The 21,026-nt window shown below is 37.1% G+C and overlaps 3 protein-coding genes across 3 annotated transcripts in view; 1 reads left to right on the top strand and 2 right to left on the bottom strand.

Annotated features, from left to right (window-relative positions):
• The first annotated feature begins 56 nt into the window (after nt 1-56).
• On the top strand, nt 57-2,982 carry LOC106129407 (serine/threonine-protein phosphatase 6 catalytic subunit). The gene is made up of 6 exons (XM_013327962.2): nt 57-312; nt 663-808; nt 1,322-1,463; nt 1,900-2,054; nt 2,399-2,511; nt 2,693-2,982. The coding sequence occupies exons 1-6, from the start codon at nt 142-144 to the stop codon at nt 2,881-2,883; spliced, it is 918 nt and encodes a 305-aa protein (XP_013183416.1). The 5' UTR covers nt 57-141; the 3' UTR covers nt 2,884-2,982.
• A 303-nt stretch (nt 2,983-3,285) lies between these two features.
• Nucleotides 3,286-6,409, bottom strand: LOC106129349 (eukaryotic translation initiation factor 3 subunit I). Its single transcript, XM_013327882.2, has 5 exons — nt 6,260-6,409; nt 5,909-6,135; nt 5,235-5,367; nt 4,319-4,486; nt 3,286-3,815 (listed from the first exon to the last, which is right to left on the bottom strand). The coding sequence occupies exons 1-5, from the start codon at nt 6,260-6,262 to the stop codon at nt 3,357-3,359; spliced, it is 990 nt and encodes a 329-aa protein (XP_013183336.1). The 5' UTR covers nt 6,263-6,409; the 3' UTR covers nt 3,286-3,356.
• Nucleotides 6,410-7,122: 713 nt separating this feature from the next.
• The window catches only part of LOC106129430 (hormone receptor 4), a 29,565-nt gene continuing 15,661 nt past the window's right edge, over nt 7,123-21,026 (bottom strand). The window contains exons 3-8 of the mRNA XM_013327987.2: nt 18,562-19,668; nt 18,256-18,470; nt 17,780-18,175; nt 16,689-16,881; nt 12,588-12,703; nt 7,123-12,275 (exon numbers count right to left, since the gene is read on the bottom strand). Coding sequence (XP_013183441.1) covers nt 12,195-12,275; nt 12,588-12,703; nt 16,689-16,881; nt 17,780-18,175; nt 18,256-18,470; nt 18,562-19,668 — 2,108 coding nt within the window. The 3' untranslated portion in view covers nt 7,123-12,194. The remainder of the gene's footprint in view (nt 12,276-12,587; nt 12,704-16,688; nt 16,882-17,779; nt 18,176-18,255; nt 18,471-18,561; nt 19,669-21,026) is intronic.

Below are 21,026 nucleotides of genomic sequence, written 5' to 3' on the forward strand. Positions count from 1 at the left end.
ATCTGAGTCCTAAAAAAATGTATCTGCCACTGTCAGATTGGGAAAAAAGAACAATGTCAATTAAATATTTTGTCACTCGTCGCAATCGCAAGTGCTTTCTTGTTGAAATACTTTAGATTAGAAACGCCTCTGTTAAAATAAATGAAGATGTGCGACGTGGATAAATGGATAGAAATTGCGAAAAGGTGTAAATATTTGCCGGAAGATGATTTACGGGAACTGTGTAACATTGTCTGTGATCTATTGTTGGAGGAGCCCAATGTACAACCGGTCCAGACCCCAGTAACTGTTTGTGGTGATATACACGGACAGGTATATAAAGCACAATTGTTTCAAATCAGTAAATTTTTCTGTACCTAAGCATCAATTACATGCAGCACGTTATATCTTTCTATATCTAATTGGCGTTTGACATTACATCAAACTCTTTGTCTTACACTTTTTCATCAACGTTCTGGGTAGCCAGGGTCTAGGTCTAGGATCGAAATCCAGAAGTCAGTCAAAAATAAGAATAGTTATTAGAACTGTTATATTCAGATCTTCATTCTTGGATTATGCACTTAGCTTGGATTATGTTTACACATCCTGTAAGCGTGGGCCCAAAGATGTGTTGTACTTAGCAATATATTTAATTTTTATTTAAATATATCCATCATTTACAGTTTTATGACTTGGAAGAACTGTTCAACAAAGGTGGACAAGTACCAGACACAAAGTACATATTCATGGGAGACTATGTTGATCGAGGCTACTACAGTTTAGAAACGTTAACACTATTGATGGCACTTAAAGCTCGGTACCCAGACAGGTATGTATAATGGATGTGTCATTGTCAACAAGTGTCTTATAAGTATGGTTGTATAGCTTCCCAATATAATTGTTGGGAAGGCATACAACCATAAAAACTGCAGCAATAAGGGTAAAGCTTACTTTAAAGAAGATGCAGCACAATTCGGTGGGAACAGTAGATCAAAAAGAATGATAGCTAAAGAAGAGAGAAATAAATGGCACCTTCTATAAAGTGACCTTTACCCTTATAGCTGCATGGTTTGGAAGGTAAGCAGTATATAATTTTGATATAGTCTTTTGGGATAAGAAAGTGACTTTAAAGCTCTGCCAATAAAACTAATAATCATTGAAATTATTACATTTTTTTAAGACTTGTTGTCTCTGTCTTCCTCGTAAGGGATAAATATGTGATTATATGTTTGTACCTATGTATTTATTATTTTTTCACTTATTTGTTTGTGCTTACATAACTTTATGTAGTAATATGATAATGTAGATTTTTTTTTTTCAAGAACATGTTATATATTTTCAGGATAATCTTGCTAAGAGGAAATCATGAAACTTGTCAAATCACAAAAGTTTATGGTTTCTATGATGAATGCCTCAACAAATATGGAAATGCTAATGCCTGGAAAGACTGTTGCCGAGTTTTTGATCTCCTTACTGTTGCAGCTGTATGTATTTGTTATTTTATAATAATAAAATTTTCATATTTTTGCTTGTATATATTGTTACCAAAGGAATCCATTGTCTTATCATTCAAAATAGCGTATGATTTGAATAAATGAGTTTCTTTTTGGTGCTTTGCACCTGTGAAAATATCCAGAAAAGCCTATGTTTGATTGACATCATAATTAATCATAATTAGTTAAATTCTATGATCACTTTTAAACCAAGATGAAACTTTTAAGAGATAGCCAAACCAATTTGTATAATTGGTATTTTGAATATTTTTACTATTAGTATACATAGATTTGAAATAATATGAAATATATTATATTGTTTTTTATAAATGAAACCTACTATATGTTCTACGAGTACTAAGGCACCCTTTTTATTATATTTTAAAAATTTCTAAGATTATTTAAAATGATTATTTTTTGTTCTCAGTTAATAGATGAAACAGTACTTTGTGTTCACGGTGGATTATCACCAGAAATATCGATGCTTGATCAAATCCGATGTATTGATAGAAACCAACAGATACCTCATAAAGGAGCCTTCTGTGATTTGCTGTGGTCAGATCCAGCAGAAGTTAAAATGTGGTATGTAAATAATAGCTTTAAGGGTCTCTTCATCGCCACTTGTGAGAGCCATACCTAGGTTGTAGCCGAACATGTTTAATTTCTCAGAGTCCAATAAAATTATGATCTATGGTTTGAATACTGAAGTTCCATTGCCAACCCAGACAAGGGACAAGTGGGATCGCAACACATTCTGCCCCTGTTAAGTGAGGATAGTACCTTTATTCATTGCTTCACTTGCATATTATCAAAATTAATTGGTAGGGCATTTTTGCTTGAACTCCATGATTTTATTTATAGTGAAGGTAACTTACCTACATAATTATGTTTCTTTACAATACAATACCATTTAATTTTTTTTACAGGTCGGTAAGTCCCAGAGGCGCAGGATGGCTGTTCGGCAGTTACGTCACAGAATTATTTATGAACTACAATAATTTAAATCTTATATGTAGAGCACATCAACTTGTAAATGAAGGTAAGCAAATAATCGACACACCAGTCAGTTGCCTGTCAATATACACGCATATGTAAAAAAAGAGAAAAATGAAAATAAATTACTGTACCTACATCTGAAAGAAGCTTTTTAAACAAGTTTTTTCTGGATCAGCTTATGTTGTTGATGCCAATGTAATAAAACAGAACATTTCATGTTCCAGGTTACAAATATATGTTTGACAAGAGATTGGTAACGGTATGGTCGGCGCCAAACTATTGTTATCGTTGCGGCAACGTTGCTTCCATACTGGAATTCAAAACAGTGAATGATAGAACACCAAAATTATTCCAAGCTGTGCCCGACAGCGAGAGAGAAGTGCCTCCACAACACACCACACCATACTTCCTTTGAGTATGTTAAGCAAAGTGATAACTTTAGAACAATAAGACAGCAAGTATTCCCAAGTGTAATTAGGTAAATATTTTGTATAATAAATTGTTGGATATTGTATTTGTTTAAGTTTCATTTAGATCCAAAGAACATACATATATCACGTCATTATTCCTAATGGGGTAAGGGGTAAGTCCTATAGTCAAGGAATCAAGGTCAAATTGGGCATTTGGCACATTAGGTGGCTTAATAATGGCTATGACATTCAGAGATAACGACTACTCGCTGCTAGTACCTCATTCAAAATGGTCTTGATTGACTCTTACAACTTGCAAAAGGAAGGAAGCAGCTAACACACTGGATGTTTTAACGCTACTAGACCAACATTATTTATTTAATAGTGACATGATAAAAATAAAACAATTTATTGATTTACGAATCATGAAAAATATTTGTTTATTGCTAAATTATAGACAGTTGGAACAGTTACAAAATTAATCACGATTGTAATCAAAAGTGTAATCAAAGTAAGATTGGTCGAAACTCTGCACACGCACGTAACCGTCTTCGCCTCCGGAGGCATAGCTCTTTCCATCTGGGTGGAAAGCCAAACTGTTGATTGGTCCGAAGTGACCTTTGACTCTTCCGAATTCCTCTTCAAATACCAAGTGGAAGAATCGCGCGTCGAACTTTCCTTGCCTAGTTGAAGTGGTTGTTACTTCCATGGCATCTTGACCACCTCCGAGGACCACGTGATCTAAGATAGGACTGAGAGCGGCAGAGTTCACAGGACGCTCGGTCTTGTATTCTTTCAATAATTCCAAAGAGCTGGTGTCAAACAGTTTAGCGGTCTGGTCTTTGGAAGCTGTGATGAACATAGTCGCATCTCTTGAGAGTTGCATGTCATTGATTTGATGCGTGTGCTCTTTGATGGAGTGGACTTTCTTGCCAGTCTGAAAAATTTATAAGATTAGGCAACAGCATACAATTTTTTATACCATAATAAATACTTTGAATCCCTACTTTTATAAATGCGAAAGTAACTCTGGTCTGTCTGTTACAATTTCACACATAAACCACCAAACTAATTTTGATAAAATTTGGTATAAAATTTTATCAAAATTAGTTTATATAAAATACAAAGGCTACTTTTTATTGCGAAAAAAGGGAAGAAGGCCATGTGGATGCTAGTACTAAATAAAAACCAACACCAAAATAAAAATACATTCAGATTATTTACATGGATCATAATAATACCTTACTAATTCAGCAAAATGGGTAAATTACCCCTGCAAAAGATGTGGAGATCAGACGTGAGTTGCTTCATATAAAACCAGGCATGCAGTCATGGGTCTTCTCTCAGGAGAGGTGAAGACAATTAATGCCAGTAAGACAACTGATTTGGGGAAAGCTTTGAATATAATCAAGCAATCATGATGAATTGTATTGGTCTTACCCTAAGATCCCACTGATTGAGATCTCCACTTTCATGGCCAGTGATGATGGTCTCGTCCAAAGTTCCCCAGACCATGGAGGTGACTTTTGAGTCTGTGATCTCCCATTTTAAGATTGGGGACTGAGTGGAAATGGAATCGTCAATCGTTCTGGTGTCAATGATGAAGACCTGGAATATTAAAAATGAACCAATGATAATTATAAAATAAGATATTTTCTGGATATTTTTTTTTTAATTCTTATATTACCATTGTGCTGATGTTATGTGAATATTTTTTTATGTTATAAAGTTTACAGCAAAAGCTATGATAAAATCAGTTTTTGGGAGAATTTCTTCCTTTCATATGGTTTTACAGTATTAAACAACTGTGTTCAAAATATTTTGTTATACCAATCAACTAGGTGCTTTTGGGCCAGGTTAAACCAACAGTTTTATGGCCTCTGTGGCGCAGCAGTAGTACGCTTGTCTGTGACATCGGAGGTCCTGGGTTTGAATCCCGGCCAGGGCATGATGAGAAAAGAACTTTTCCTGATTGACCTGGGTCTTGAATGTTTATCTATATAAGTATTTATTAAAAAATATAGTAATGTTCAGTTTAGTATCTCGTAACACAAGTCTCGAGTTTACTTCGAGGCTAATTCAATCAGTGTAATTTGTCCCGTATATATTTATATTTTATCATTTATTGTTTAATGTGCCTTACAAAGCACTCATTTTTTCAGACAGTATTAAAAAACTGTGTTCAAAATATTTTGCTATACCAATCAAGTAGGTGCTTTTGGGCCAGGTTTGACCAACAGTTTAATGTGCCTTATAAAGCACTCACTTTTTCATAAGAAACAGATTTATATCAAAATTTATTTTTTTGCATAGTATAGTATAGTCAAACACTTAAACAAGGCTTACTGTTAATTACCTCGCAGGGATGTCCCATAGCTTTGTCTGTGGTGTATGCAGCCTGGTATGCGCTGAAGCTGAAGTTGCATGTTCTCACTGAGGAGTTTGTCTTTATTGTGGCTATGTTCTTTCCTGTCTCCAAATCCCATAATCTGGAAAACAAATTTTATACTTTAAAAAATAACAATAGCAATTATTTGTGGAGGTAATGTTTATCCAAGTAACAGTGGGATGGTTTGTAACTACTGCTTTCTAATGTTATTCTTATTAGAATCCTCAATATTTAATTCTATCACTTCTTCTACATTTTTGGTTTGGAATTCTGGTTTCCTTTTTTGAAATTAATTTATTTATTGTATTAAAAAGTAAGACATCAAGCTCATAAAGAGTTCAAGTGGCAACTGTTGTATTAACCAGATATTAAGTGATATGCAATGTGTAACTATAAACCTTTACAAAAAAAAATTACTTTCCAGTAGCATTTCCTTTAGACACCAATCAATCAAATTAATTAGTATAAAGCCATAATTTTGGTAGTCCACTACAGACCTTCTTTTAATTACTTACCTGATAGTGGAAGTGGAAGATGTTATATGCACAAAAACATTGGACTGTAGGTATCTAATTAGCACTTCTATGTTCAATCATTTTACACTTGACGCAGACATTTCTAATGTAGTAGTACCTACTAACCTGCAAGAACTGTCTCCTCCACCAGTTATCAAGTTTATGGTTTGCCAATCAACGTCAAGGCACCATACCACACCTCCATGGCCGTTAAACGTGCCCAAACGTTCTCCATTCAATGACCACCACACATTGGGCTTGGAATCCTTCGCCGCTGAGAACAGCAAATCTCCTTCACGGTTATATTTGATTTGAGTAATAGCACGCTCGTGCCCTTGCAGCATAAGAGGTTTCTAAAACAAAAAAGGAGATGCAAATGACGCACACAATATAAAGCAACACAACTAGGGGGTTAAATCTATTTCTTGAAATACTTCAAAAGGTTAAAAATTGCAGTCAGTTTTGAATATTACTTACCATTTTTTTATGATTTATTTGTTATTAGAAAGAATTTAACGAAATTTTAATATATTTCTACCGTGACATGTGGCGTTTGGCCGTAGATTCGGCAGATTTTTTGACGTAAAGGTTTTTAATTTTATTTCACGGCGTGACTTTGACAGACGTTATTTGTTTGTCTCACGCGGCACAGATTGAACCACATGCATGCTGCATGACAAAATAGCCGGCAACCGAATAGATTTTATTAGTTCTTGAACTGATACAGAGATGGCTGTAAATAAATATAATAGTTCTTCCACTCGATAATAGATGGCAGTACTACAGGTTCTTTTCTTTTCTTCGATATACTAATCAAATTTTGTAAAATATAAGTATCTAAAAAATTAAGAATTTTTTCATATCTAAATAATTATTCTCTTAGCCGGTCGTAGCACTGCTACGATCTTAGCTTCATTTCGTAGCAGCGTATCATTCAATTCGTAGGTGTGCTCGGTTCTTAGCTCGATCTTATTAAAAGTTTAATGAAAATCCTGGCTCTGCCTCCAACCGCATGGACAGAGTCCGCCCGCAGCTCTGCCCGTATAACGAAAATCGGCAAATAGGAGACAAATTTTTATTCTACCCTAGATCACATAAAGACCAAATTTAAAGTCACTTAACGCAGCGCTTTAGACCAAGCGTTGATGTCAGTTAATCAGTCATACGTATGCTTAGCAGGTACCATGTAAATTAAAATCTATATTGTTTTAATAAAGGTTTGGTAGTAGAAAGAATGTAGGTGATTGAGCTAATATTAAAGTAAATATGGTTTGGTGGTCAGTAGGAAATCGTTACTCAATAAAAAGAATAAAACAAATTCATATTTCACATACATTTTATTTTCTTAAATTATTAACCATTGATTTCCAAGAGTACAACTAAAAAACAAATTAAAGTACAAACACGTTATGCATCGCTAACTAAACACAACTGTAGGTAACTTCTCTTGGCAAACCGTACACTTTCGATTGACTAACGACCGGCGCACCACTCGAACGAGAACATACAATTCAGTACCCACTAACAGTCATCTTAACTTGGTCGAATAATAAACAGCCTTAGATCCATCGAGAACAGTACTGCAATCAGCAACTAATGTGATTTGCTACATGTAAACATACAACTCTAAGTTATCAATAATACTTAAAGTATATGATAGTTCTGAAGCGATAAGTCTTGATATTGAGCGAGTCCAACTAAACATATGAAATAGCACACTCATATTGAACTCTTTAAAAAAGTTTGTCGCTATGTAGAACGTGCGCGTCTATCAGAGGCACTTTTTGTGATACTGCTTGTAAAAAAAATATCGTGTAACATGTGTTTCCCTATACTTATTTAGATTAATCCTTGTTTTACTTCTGCTTTAACAGCAATTGTTCTTAGCCTGTATTATTATAATATTATGTTTACAATCGATTATGACGACTATCAAATATTTTAGAAAACACTGACGTTCGGGGGACGTAAAAGAGTCAAATCGATTAAAAATGTACAGTTTTTACATACAAATACATTTGAAAACAATCACTTTTAAAGCAAAACGAACTAACTAAAACTATAGTTTACCCCAAAGTGACAATTGCCATAAAATCGTGTCCAATAAATTAGAATGAAAAGCTAAACGTGTTTGTTTATGTAAACGTAAACATTTAATTATCTGTTATTTGAATAAAACATGAAGTATAACTTGTAGAATAGATAATCTAATAAATGTACTTAGAGTCCAAATATCCATCTGTGACACGAATTACATACAACAATCACTCGTCAACGTTTCCAAATATATATTCTCTTACGGATTTACACTCATAACTATTTTATTACAATGTCTAATGTACACAATTTTAACCCTTCCTTTACCCGAAATACTCATGAATCGCTATTTTTATACACAACAAACCTTACGCTATGAATGTGAAAATATTTCGTCAAGATATCTTAGACGTAACTAATTACTCTCTTATGGACTGTAAAGAAACCGTGAAATGCATTAAGTTTTTGTTACATCCTTACATTACAATATATTAACATTATTATGTTTAATTACTATTATCAGTCAAAATATTTTCGCAGTATTATCTAATCGGTCAAACAACTTGTGCCTATAACAATGTTATTCAATAAGATAATGTGCGATTTTCTGCAAAACGTGATGTGTTTTGTCACGGCAGTCCGTTGCAAATCCATGCTAGCTACCAGTGATAACGTAAGCCTCTTCAAAATAGTTTATTCAAGCTGAAACCCTGTTCTTGGCGAACCCTGATTTTGTGATGCAATTAGTACAGTGCGTAGAAATCTAACTAGTTATCAGGCACAAGTGTATCAAAACCTGCTGTGATCATTCGAAATATGCTAGGACGACGTTATCTACACGTTCAAATCAAAACAACAAGCAGATGCAAATCATTAATTTTATACTACTATAGGTACCTGTCAATTTTGTGTACCGGCGACTATGTGCTCGATACCCTGGAGTCATGTTATGAGTAAGAATATGAGAAAATATTTCTCTACAAATTTATTTAGTCGGGAACCTTTGGAAGAAGAGATTTAAGATTTGACTTATGAAAACATGAAATTACATTGTACATGGTTTGTAAACCAGCCGTCAGTAAGATATATTTCTTCACCTATTGTACTAACCGCAGAGTATCGCGCATAATTTGACAGATTTTAACATTGTAACAGATTGAAAATGCAAAGAAGCTGTATACAGTAGCGAAACAATTAGAAGAGTAACAAAACGCGAGTGGCCATCTTATAATTCATTAATTTGTATTTACATAATGGATGCGTAGCCTCTGTGGGCTCTTCATGTACTATCAACTAATTAGGTACTCGCCAGTAATGCGCCAATTGGTTTTTATTTACTAACAATACTATCCTTTGTACAACGCCAATAACATCCTTATACGTCTACTTCCAATTTGATACACTGCCGTTAGTTTCGCCTTAAGATTATGATACTAACAAAATAAGTGTCAATATTACTTACATTATCATTTACACATTAGAACGATGCACGATTCTCGTTAACATTTATTTACGATTCCCGTCGATACATGTTTAAAAATCTATAAAGGCATCTTTACCTCAGACTTTAGATTTAACACCGTCGTTCGGATGGTGTTTTTATGAACTAATTAATTATAATTAAGTTAGAAAAAATAATAAATAAATATAATATATCCAATTGTCGTGGGGATTGCACCCAAGCTAAAGGCGAACCCTCACGGTTGTATGAGACCGAGCAGACCGGCGCGCAGTCGGCTCGGGTGACCAAGTCGCCGACTGCCACCATTCCGCTATCACATTTAACTAATAATTTCACCAACTTCATAAACTTAAATTAAAACGTACTTATTTAAAGTTTAACAAAATTAATTGAAAACTATTTAGGCATTTGATGGCAGTATTGTAACTGGTTGTATTCAAACTAATATTACAATTTACAAAAAACACATTTAATAACACTAACACTTAACTAATGGTAACACGTTGAGGAACGGACGTGTGTCGCTCATTCAGGTAACAGGATTCTATAAAAGTATTAACCCTTCAATTATAAACTGTTTCAAATAGTTAGATTAAGGTTAAGCTACAAATTCCTTTTGTAGAAGGGACGGTAATATCTTCCAGGTTGACTGTCTTTACCGCTTCGAACAATCGAAGGGCAATTATAAGCGAGTTAGTGCTCATTTATAATGGTTACTGCAACTTCTGTCATCTGACATTAATTAAATGTATTGTAAATAACTCAAACTACATGAGTTATTACTATGCATACTGCATATACTTTAATAGTTCACGTGTTGAGGATAAGAAAGGAAATGTATGCTATAATGTATGCATCTGCTGTATGAGAGATAATAGATATTTTTTTTACTCAGAGAACCATAATCATCTCTATCTCATGAACTAAACGTTTACAGCAATGAAGTATGTTGCTTAAAAAGTTTTTAATCAGAATATATTTATTCTTAATACTGCATTAAACGTGCTGTAATGATTGTCGTAGACATAGTATTGTCTCCATGACGACATCGGCATAATAATGCTAAGGCATATTTAATTATCTAGAACCTAAGTCCTTAGAACGAACTTTTTGGTTGTAATTACTTAATTTTAACAGGGCGTAACCGCCTCCCTATAGCTAATGGTAACTGTTCACCGTTGTTGGAACGTTTATGTTTTACAATTTTAATATTAACGATTAATACAAGTTATAAACGATAACGGCAAATAACTTTAAAAAAGGCAGTGACCATAGACAGTGTTAGATTAGTAGAAAAGTCTCGAATATTGGGTGATAGTTCTTTGATCCTTTTTTTCTATTTCTATACTGACTTTTAACGTATTTACGTATTGTATGAAAACAAATTTATAAGTATGTATATGACTTTATACACATATAATTTTGATCGCAATATGAAGGTTAGTTGTGCGCTCTATACCATGAGTATGATTATTATGATCAAAATGACTATGATTATGTTGAAATAACTTTTTACGGCATTGACAAAATTGTTGAAGTATTAATTGTTGGTAATGATAAAGATAATGCCAAATTTTTAATTCGAAAGAAGACGAGATGCTCATTTTCAATTTATATACTTATATACAGAAGGGATGCTTAGAAAATGTGTTGATGGCGACGTGATAACAATATGCAAAATGATAATTATATGACATGAAAACAATGACGCATTGAGCACAAATTACATCTGAACACATTTAAGGAAGCAAAGTACAAGATAAGTAAAAAAAAAGACGCAAAGTGTAACTTGGTTGTTGCTCCGCAAACCTACCACGTATATTTACAAACGTACGTGTTCCGCCGGTTACTTACATCTAGTTAGACCAGAATAAGGTTTGAAGTGATTATTTAAGAACGTAAAAATATATGATGCTCAAGTGTTATGCGAAAATATTCACAAAAATGCATAAATTGTGACTATGAGAACTGAGCGAATCCACGCTATTTTTAGTGTATAAACAGTATACAAGCAGTCTTGGTAAACACTGAGAGTAGGTACTTAGTGCTACTTATTATTAAGAACAGGTCATACAAAAATTAAATTAAAATTTTCCGTGATACACACCCAGCGAATTAGTTTACTGGTTAAACCTACACGATATAAAATGCAAATTAAAACAGCAATATTTCATTTACAAGAAACAAATCTGTCTAAAACAACTTCTTTACATGTTAACATTAATCTATATTTACAGAAATAATATATTATGCAATTCTTCGTCTGACATTATTTAAATAGTAACATTATTATATATTTAATCTATTTAACACTATGTAGTATACACTACCATATAAAACACGCATTCAAGTCCCTTTTACCTAATTGCTAAGTATTTTATAATAAATCAGTCTGTCAATTGGGACGTTTTAATTCCTCTACTAAACAATATAACCAATACACACATCGACTCAACAACGATATATAAAGTACCGCACTGTCCTCACACTGTCACTCGCCGGAGAAGTAAACTCAATTCATTGTATTAAATTGACCGTCTGCACACTTCCTCAGTATTGACATAGCGAAGATCAGATGCACTCGGGTGAAAATTCCTTTATTGTTTTGCATACCCAATCCCATTCGAACTCCATCCAATTCCCATCCGATGTTAACACAGCGGCTTTGGTATTCTTTTTGTCATCTCCCACGTTGTGTGACATTTATATTTTTGAATTAGGAACAGGTATTTTCCGCGGGGACGGCGTTTGTCTATGCCCGAGTATTATTTGTACGAACTCTTGTGCTGGATCGTAGTTTTGAACACAGGCTGGTGTGATGTGCGGCGATCATAAGACGAGGGTGCGGCGGGGGCTCGGGCGCGGGGTGAGCCTCTCGTACATCGAGAACTATACCCCTTGTTGAGCCATATACTATCTAATTTCGGCAGAATTCAGCACGAAGGGAACATAGAACATTTTGCTCTCGAGCAACAAGTTCGCCGCAGCTTGGATCTGAAAGTGAGGTGAGCATTGTGAAATTTACGCTTCGGAGCTTTCTATAATCACTTGCAACTGGTTAAATATAACAATGTTGCTTTAAGTTTTGAACCTTTGTCTGTTTTATGTCTTTCATATACCTACAGTAACCTGCAAAAGTCTATGAAGGTACAACTTTAGGAATATAATTTTTTTGAAAGCGTTATCTATTTGTTTTGTCAACTAGTAAGCAGTTATGTAGAGTTTTTCTAAAAGGTAGCTTTTATATTGCGGGCGGTCTAATAGATTTCCTTAATAAAATATTCCATGGGGGCTTGCGCTACTAACCTCTGGTATCCTAGCGAACAGTTCCTGGAGTCTTCCAGGATGGTGGGGCGTGATATGCTCCAAATAGCTACGTAGAACCTGCACGTATCTATCTTGGATGCTCTCCAGTTCCACTTCTGCAAGAGAACGCGGAAATATAAGTAATTTATTTGTATACTATTTAATACCTACTAGTTATTATTATTGATGAGGTTTGGGATAGGAGTTGCAGGAAAATAGTAGGTAATACGCGCTATTCGCCTCTAGATGGCGCTAGGGGACAGCGGCGCGACGACGCAAAACCACAATGGCATGGAGTGCGCGGTGCGGTGATGACGTCACGCGCTCAGTAGGTCACTCCGATAGCGGGGCAACGACCGCGGCTAGCCGTTGACCTCCGCTCGAGCGCGCTCGCGTCCTCAGAAACTATCGCCGTCTCACTCGTTCGCGCCTGTTTTATATGTGCAGTTTTAATGCAGCATCTTTTAAAAAATTTATGTGTACGTTTTAATGCAGTTGGGTAGGTATAGCATTTTGTTGATGTTACTACATTATGTGATGTAATCCATTAAACATTATGATGTATTTTTTACAGTTTACAACGAGTGGGCGTTAAAAGTTGTTTCCTGATGCATACTGGTCTGAGAGTTAAGAAAAAATGTGTCATGTTTAGGAAACGTAGGCTACTACTACTCGGACTGGATTAAAGATTTTCTTCTAAATAGACTATGAATATATAACAGCATTAAAGGGCTATTTAGGTACACTTACACATTTTATAAAACTAGCTATTTGTGCATATTAAATTTAACTACTCTTAATATCCTGTATATTAGATAAATACCCGCTGTGGGTATACGTACGTTACATAAAATCGGTTCGCGAGACGCAGCTACTCACCGAGAAACGGCGCACCGGCGCGGGCGCAATCTGGCGTTTTTCGCCGCGCCGCGCCGCGCAAAAGAGAAAGTTAGCCTTCCGCGTCGCGCTTTCCGCTCCGAGAGTGAAATGCTGTCCCGTTTCAACTGACGTAACCAACTCCACGTTATTCATACTCATTGTAAAGTACGTTGTTATGCGTCGTTTGTTTAGATGATGCCTGCTTTATTTTTCTCACGCTATAAAATATTCAGAATGACGCTAGTAGATTTTAGATTTTCGTTGCTATGTAAGAACCTACAAATATTTTTTACTACAAAATTCCAAAATGCAAGTGGTGTATAATTGATGCGCACACTAGATTTACGTAATTATTTTATGTTGTAATGCCTCGCAATTTACTGTCAATGGTTATTCATTTTTTTAAAAGCTCAAATTTCTTGTCTTGAGTCTTGAAATGACTGAAAGGCCACGTTCGGCTTAATGAAGAAATTAAGAGACAAATAGCGACGGGTTACTGACTGACGTGTTCCATCGCCTGAAAGAAGAATCCGAAGTTTATACTATACTACAAATATTTTTATTCGCATTTATAATTAAGTACTAAACGGACATAGATGAAAACGGAATCTTTTTAATAACTATTAATTACCAAATAAGATTAGCCGTAGCTTGCCCAATGTTTATTGTATGTGTATCTAATCCACACATTCACCGCGGTACCACGCTTCGATTGCGCAAACGCTTTCCATTTCACCGTATAATCCAACGTGCGCTCTTGTATTGGGTTGGGGCCAATAGTTTAGGTGGTGCGAACTCGGCGGTTGGGTTCAAATTCCAAAGAAAAAAACTAGTAACAATTTCACTTATATTATCTGCGAATGTATGTTAATTATATAATCTTTGACGGAAAATGTACTGGACGGAATTGGATAAAACAATTTGCCAGTAAAATAAACGCGAGCAAGGCCGGAAACGGAAGCTAGTTGCTAAATTAGACATGGTATTGCTGAGTTAAATTTTGGATTGCTAGATCAATATGTGTGTTTTGCACCATATTTAGTCCCTGATATTTTTTAAATAAAAATGATGATATATAAGATATGGTTTCTTTTTAACATAACCTGTTACAATATTAGGCGAGTATGCCTTGTTTCGTGACTATTGGTTCTGTCATCATCGTAAAAGATAAAGACGTGATGTGACTGGAAATGAGTATGTTGTATGATACAATATAGGAGATAGCACGGAACTATCGCTCTATTGTATAGTTCAGTGGTTCAATTGACTTCATTAGTAGGTTATCTGTCATATCATATCAGTCGTAAGTCTTGATTTTACTGGCGCCTAATGCCCTGTCTTAATGAAACAGCCGTAGATCCTACTACATAGTAGATAATAATTTTAACCCACTTAACAATAAGGTGGTGCTTAAATCGTTTTGCCAGTCAATCAAGATCTGCTTTAGCTGTATAATTAAATAATTGTCTTTTGACGCTATCAAAAATTTTACCGAAATTTAGAGCTCATGAGCAGGCAATAATATTACGTTTTACTCCTTGGTTTCTCCATATCTTAGTTTTCTCAATTTGATGTAGATCCAGTTATAATAAAAGAATTTCGACGTCACCAAACTCTTTTACTAGTTCTTCCATTTCTATATATTTTATATCAATTCTAGCGTGGCGTAGCAGCTTAATTGTTGTAAATTTCAAGTTAAACCAAAAGTTATGCAGATTTTACGGGAGTGATGGCTTTGCCTACTTCGTGGGAGATAAAGATGTGATTTTATGTATGTATTTAACAAATAACGGACAGTCGATTTTGAATTAAAGCATAACTACAATTCTTTACTTCATCCTCATTGATTTTTGCATTTAAACATAACTCTAGGAAACACAAATTATTAGAAATTTACAAATTGCGTTGTTGCAAAATATTAAAACAAAGTATCAAACGCCTTGCCACCGCAACCTTTCTTACATTGATAAACAAAGCAAAACAAATGTGCGCGCGCAGTGAAAATAATTTTCAAACATGCGCGCGCGTTCTTGCGACCTAGTTACAGTAGTTCACGATAACGCAGGATGTCATAGTTTCCCCAGTAACAACTATGGTACGCAATGTGTGTGAAGCTGCACTATTTTTGTATGTGTATAAATGACGCATCTAAGTTGAACGGATTAGTCATTTCATATGCAGAATCGCTGATGTATCGCTAGTGTTATTTTTATTTGCAGAGTATAGTCAGTGATACGGTTTATTTGTGACATTTACATTTATCACTTGGTAATCTAAACGAGATGGTGTAATTTCAATCAAAGAAACGGAACTTTTTATCACTTGCGCTAAGTTCCTTGCCGATTTCGCAATCGAGTTGTCAGTCGTCTCTCAACTAGGTTACATGAAACATAAATCATAATAATAATAACGAGCTCGGTATCGTATTGGAACGCGATTTATTATTGAGATTTCTATTGTCCGTAGAGGAGCCAATTTGTTTGAGAACCGACGTAAAACAAGTATTTCAGCAAACTTCAAAAAAAGTCGCGTTGCTTGAAAATAGTCTAGAATTTCTCCATGGTTTCGCTTAAATTTTGAAGCTGTTGTAGTTCCCATTGCTACACATGAGGAAAAGTGTAAATACTACAAGTTAATCCAACGTGATTTATCACTAGTGCAAGGTATAATACGTGCAATATTGGATGCGTAATTGTAACTGACCTACATGGAGTGGCCGATGCACCCCCGGCTATAACTGGATTACATCCAACAGTGCGTTGACATGCAAAAGTAATGAAGCGAGGCCTCCCCTGCGGTTCTCGCACAAGGAGCTTTAACTAAATAACGGGTATATGTCCCCTGTTTCCTCTAATTGGCCTTTAATCTAGGATGGTTTGTGTAAAAAGGATCGCTTTTTTTCACTAAGTTTTCATGTAATTTCGTGTGCATAGAGAAAAAGAATGTATGCCTACGCAGTCACGTTCTATACATAAACAAAATAAATATGTAGAAAATAAATTAAAGAGATCAATTGCAAACTTTGCCTATTATTTTAAGGTGATACTGAAACTTGTGTATTGGAGAGTAATACATATATTGGCACGGGAATTTAAAAAAAAATATTAAGAAAAACAAATATCGAAATTGCATACGAGACGCTTTCTCTTATATATGCCCGAATCATCTGTTGTCGCCTAACCCTATAGATCTCTATACTAAAAAGAAATTGACATCACTCACCTTGATTCAAGAGTATGTAGACCTTCAGACACACATATTCCTCCATCCTCAGCTGGATCCGCCTAAAGACACACGTGATCTGCGTCATCTTCTCCACCACGAGGCCCACGTCCAGCCGGAGCTGTTCCAGGGTTATGGGCCGACCCATCAGAGAGGTTAAGCAGTTTTGCAACGTGCGCAGGTTTGCGTTTACCTAAACAAAAGAAAAAGATTATACTTACTTTTAATTAACGAAGGAAACCTCTCCTTTTATTTTAATGTTGTTAGATTTCAAAACAAATAAAATTGTGATAATAAAAGCCCGACTAATAATTTTTTAAACAAAAAGTAGCTATCGATAATTTTTATTAAAATTTTAAGTTTCTAGTAACATTATTTAACTGTAAAAATTTACTCATCATCAAAAGTAGTATGATATAACGTGAAATTAATTACAACTAGCTCAACTTATTAAAAGGCTTTAATTGGTTAATAAGCCCATCAAGGGTTTCAACCATAAATTGAACACGACTACATAGATAGATAGCAATTTACGTAAGCCCGAGTATGTAAGCGAGTAGGAAATGCTCTAGACAATGAAAATTACTTTCTGTAACTACCGTATTACCGCACCACTGCAGTTTACGTAACCCATGTGCAATTTGCAGGCCATGATCTACATGATAATTTTACTATGAAAAATTTATATAAATTCCATAAAAATCACTAGCATTTACATGTAATAAATCGGTTCAGTGACATTTAATTTGGAAAGCAATGTCGTAAGAAGTCTATTTCTATGCATCGCATACTCCACTTTGACAATAGACACGTCCGAGTCACTGCATTCTTTTAGGATTCTAATAGCACGGATTATGCAGCGAATGTGCTCGTGTCCGAATGCAGGCAGCTCTAGCAGCGGCGACTTTCTACCGCGATTGCGCAAGTACCGATGCGGATCACGTAACTGCACTCTGGCGCATGTGGCGGAAGTCTCTGGAGCGAATGTGACCTGAAGTGCACTTAAATGTCCGCGGTTGGTACTGCCAAGTGGTCGCGATGCGCGAAAATAAACAAACCTAACTATTTGGATAAATTAGGAAATTACTCACCTCTTGCATAAAATCATGTTCATGGTCCGACGAAGGCGGCGCGTGCGCATGCTTCCCGTGCATCGCTTGGTATGCCGCCGTCGTCAGTACTGAGATCTCGTGCCATTTCTCCATAAGTAATTTTGAATGGATTTCCATTGGTATTTCCATTATAAATGGAAGTTTCTTCGTCCACGCCACCATTTTGTGTACAATTGAGTCACCTATTTTGCAAAGCTTGTCGCCAATCTCTGAGGTGTCATGGAGTAAGTCAGGTAAATGCCGGACGGTCGCAATGTCCTCCATGGCATCGCAGTCTATCAACGCTTTGATCATGTGCAACGCTCTCTCTAGAGGTATAGCACGATCTCGGGATGAGGATACGGCGCTTTCCAGTCGTGCTCTTAGGTGAACCACCTGAAAGATGAAAGTTTTAGTTGGCAAAAGATATTTTATTCTTATTAAAAATTTTATATTTTCCATTTGGATCGTTTTACCTCGCTAGGGTTGGTGAGTGCAGTCTTTAATATTTCACCATTAACGAGGTGCGGTGGGAGGGGAGGCAATGGTTCCTTAGGTTTCACAGGAGGTGATGCCCTACTGGTTGTCGTCGCTGACTTATTTGCCTTCTTGTGCTTTTTGTATTTAACTTTATACAGGTTGTAGACGGCACCACTATTTCGGCCACCAGGCATTCTATCTTCACGTACCGCTGCAAGCAAACAAATCGATTAAGATTAAATAAAAAAAAATGAAATACATATTAACTATTGCACTTGAGGATTTCATAAAAATATACCAACCTTGTAAAACCATTCCTTGCTCGATGCATTTTTTAAACCGGCAATATTGACATCTATTGCGTTGTGCTTTTGTAATTTCACAACCACCATCCGCGACACAGGTATATACACGTCGATTTTGCACAGTTCTTTTGAAGAAACCTTTGCACCCTTCACATGTAATTATGCCATAATGTAGTCCTGTTGCTTTGTCTTCACAAATCATACAGATCATAGGTTGCTCGTCTTCATCACGCTCCGCTTCTGGAGCGTAAGCCCGTAATTCTGGTCTCGGAAGAGCCAATGTACTGGCTCCTGCAACTGGTGAAGCACCTGGCATACCGCCTGCTGCCGCACTTAAGTTTAATGCATGTAACTGTTGATGCGCTGGTAGCTGTGAAACATCACCAGCCCACAGTAATTCCATGTTTAATGGAGGCCCTCGCGGCCGCCTCAATTCTCCAAGATTTAACAACAACCTAGCGGCTGACTCCTCACTACAGGTTGCTGGATCTGGCGTAGGTGGGGTAGGCGTATGGGATGCACTGGCTGCTGGTTCCCCGCTCGTTGTGGGCGCTGGTAGTGTCCAAAACATCGTTCTCACACCTCCAGATTCTCCCATAATTACGGCAGGTGTTCCGCGCCATTGTCCTGGTCCTCGGGCCCCAGTCTTAGGTTCTAATTGTTGCGTTGGGAAATGTCCTCCTATTAATTCTGGCTTAACACCATTTAAACAGGCTGCAGGCGGCCAGGGCCCTGGTGAGAGTGATGAATGTGAACCCTGTGGAGGAGGCGCAAGCGGTCTCGGTCTATATGGCTGCGGCTGTTCCGGTTGGCATGTTTCTAACTTCACTGATGATAGTTGAGAAGGTGAAGGTGCATCATGCTTAACGCTGGATTGTGAGTTTTCAACTTTTACTGCGGATGGTGTTCCCTCAAATTTGATGACCGAGTAAGGTGGTGCCGAGCGAATAACGGTGGGATGGCAAGCTGGCGATGGCGACGGTGAACCGCCGCCGTCAAACACGGGCGGGGGATGCGGCGGCGTACTGCAGCCGGCCTCCGCCATGCGCGGTGATGGCGGGCCCGGGTCCGGCGACGACGTGCTGGTGTCGGCGGCTGACTCGCCTGCGAATACACCAATTTTGTCAATAAGAGAAACATATGGCCTCGCGTCTCCGCAAGAATGAAAAAGAGCACTGGAGAGTTTTCAGAGGCGACAAATAGAAACTAGGTGAAATGTCAATGACCGCGCGGCGTGATCGTAGTTAGAAGGCGCGGGGCGCGACGCGGGGACGCGACACTGCACTTCCCGACGCCGCCGCCGACTAGATTAGCCGGTTGCGTCACCAAGTAAGTGCCTGCCGATGGTGGTCGCGGCCGCCGAAAATTAATCCTTAACATGTCTATGAGTAAAGAAATTTTAAGACTTATTAAATTTAACAGACCTGGCGATAAAGGATTCATTCACTAATAACAATTATAAATTTAAGATTTATTTAAAATAGACAAGGTAAATGTAATCGGTTTCTGTATGCCGCTCTAGCTGCTAACGCGAGATACAGCGCAGCGTGCGGGAGAAAGTGAAAGCAGCGAGGCGCACGAGCAGATGCGGCGCCCGGAAGCGTTGCGCCTGCGCACCAACATCACAAAGGGCTCTACGTCATACAACAATTGCGTATTTTTGTAAATGACAGTATTATAATAACGTATCTACTTAGGTACATATTTTAACACAAATGATATCAACATTTCTATGAAGCGAATACGTGCTTGGCAATTTGGCATCACTAAAAATATATCGATAATAATTTAAAGTATATCTATCGATAATATTGAAGTGCATCTTAATGAACACCTACTATTTCAATAACATAAATCTTAGAATTTCACTTATCATTAAATCAGAAACTTTACCGACTTTTTATTACTAAATCCATAGGCGAAGTCTTTACCCTCTCCCGTGACCCAGCTTACATCGCCAAACACATTCGACAGTCCATTGACTCCAAGAATTAATGCTGTTAATTATCACATAATTGTCCGTAGGAAAGTAATTATGAATCATGTGATGATATTGTCGCGATGCGGCATACTGCACTGTCTTAGCCGCTAGGGCGGCCCGCTCGGGGGCGCGAGCGCAAAAATTTTTCGCGGTTTTGTTTACGGGTGGAAAAGTCGCGAAGAAAGTTTTCCAGTGGCGACGGCGCGATGTTGGGCGGCGGGCGCGCGCAGTGAGCCCGACCTACCGCACAAGCGGCTGCGCCCCCCGCTCCCCGCGCAGTGCTTCCCGGTCCCTCCCTCCAGCCACTATTAGGTCACTCAGACGGCCGTGCGTGCGAAGTGCAACCGCACAATGACTAGTGCAACGCGTGCACCGCTCTCGCTTCGAGGACGATCTCTATTTCACTTCGCGTCCTTTACCACATCATTGGTGGGGACCGATCTTTCTAGCTAGGTGATGCAATCCAATAGGCTCTAGGTAG

This window comes from Amyelois transitella, chromosome 4 (assembly GCF_032362555.1).
Source record: "Amyelois transitella isolate CPQ chromosome 4, ilAmyTran1.1, whole genome shotgun sequence".
NCBI lineage: Eukaryota > Metazoa > Arthropoda > Insecta > Lepidoptera > Pyralidae > Amyelois > Amyelois transitella.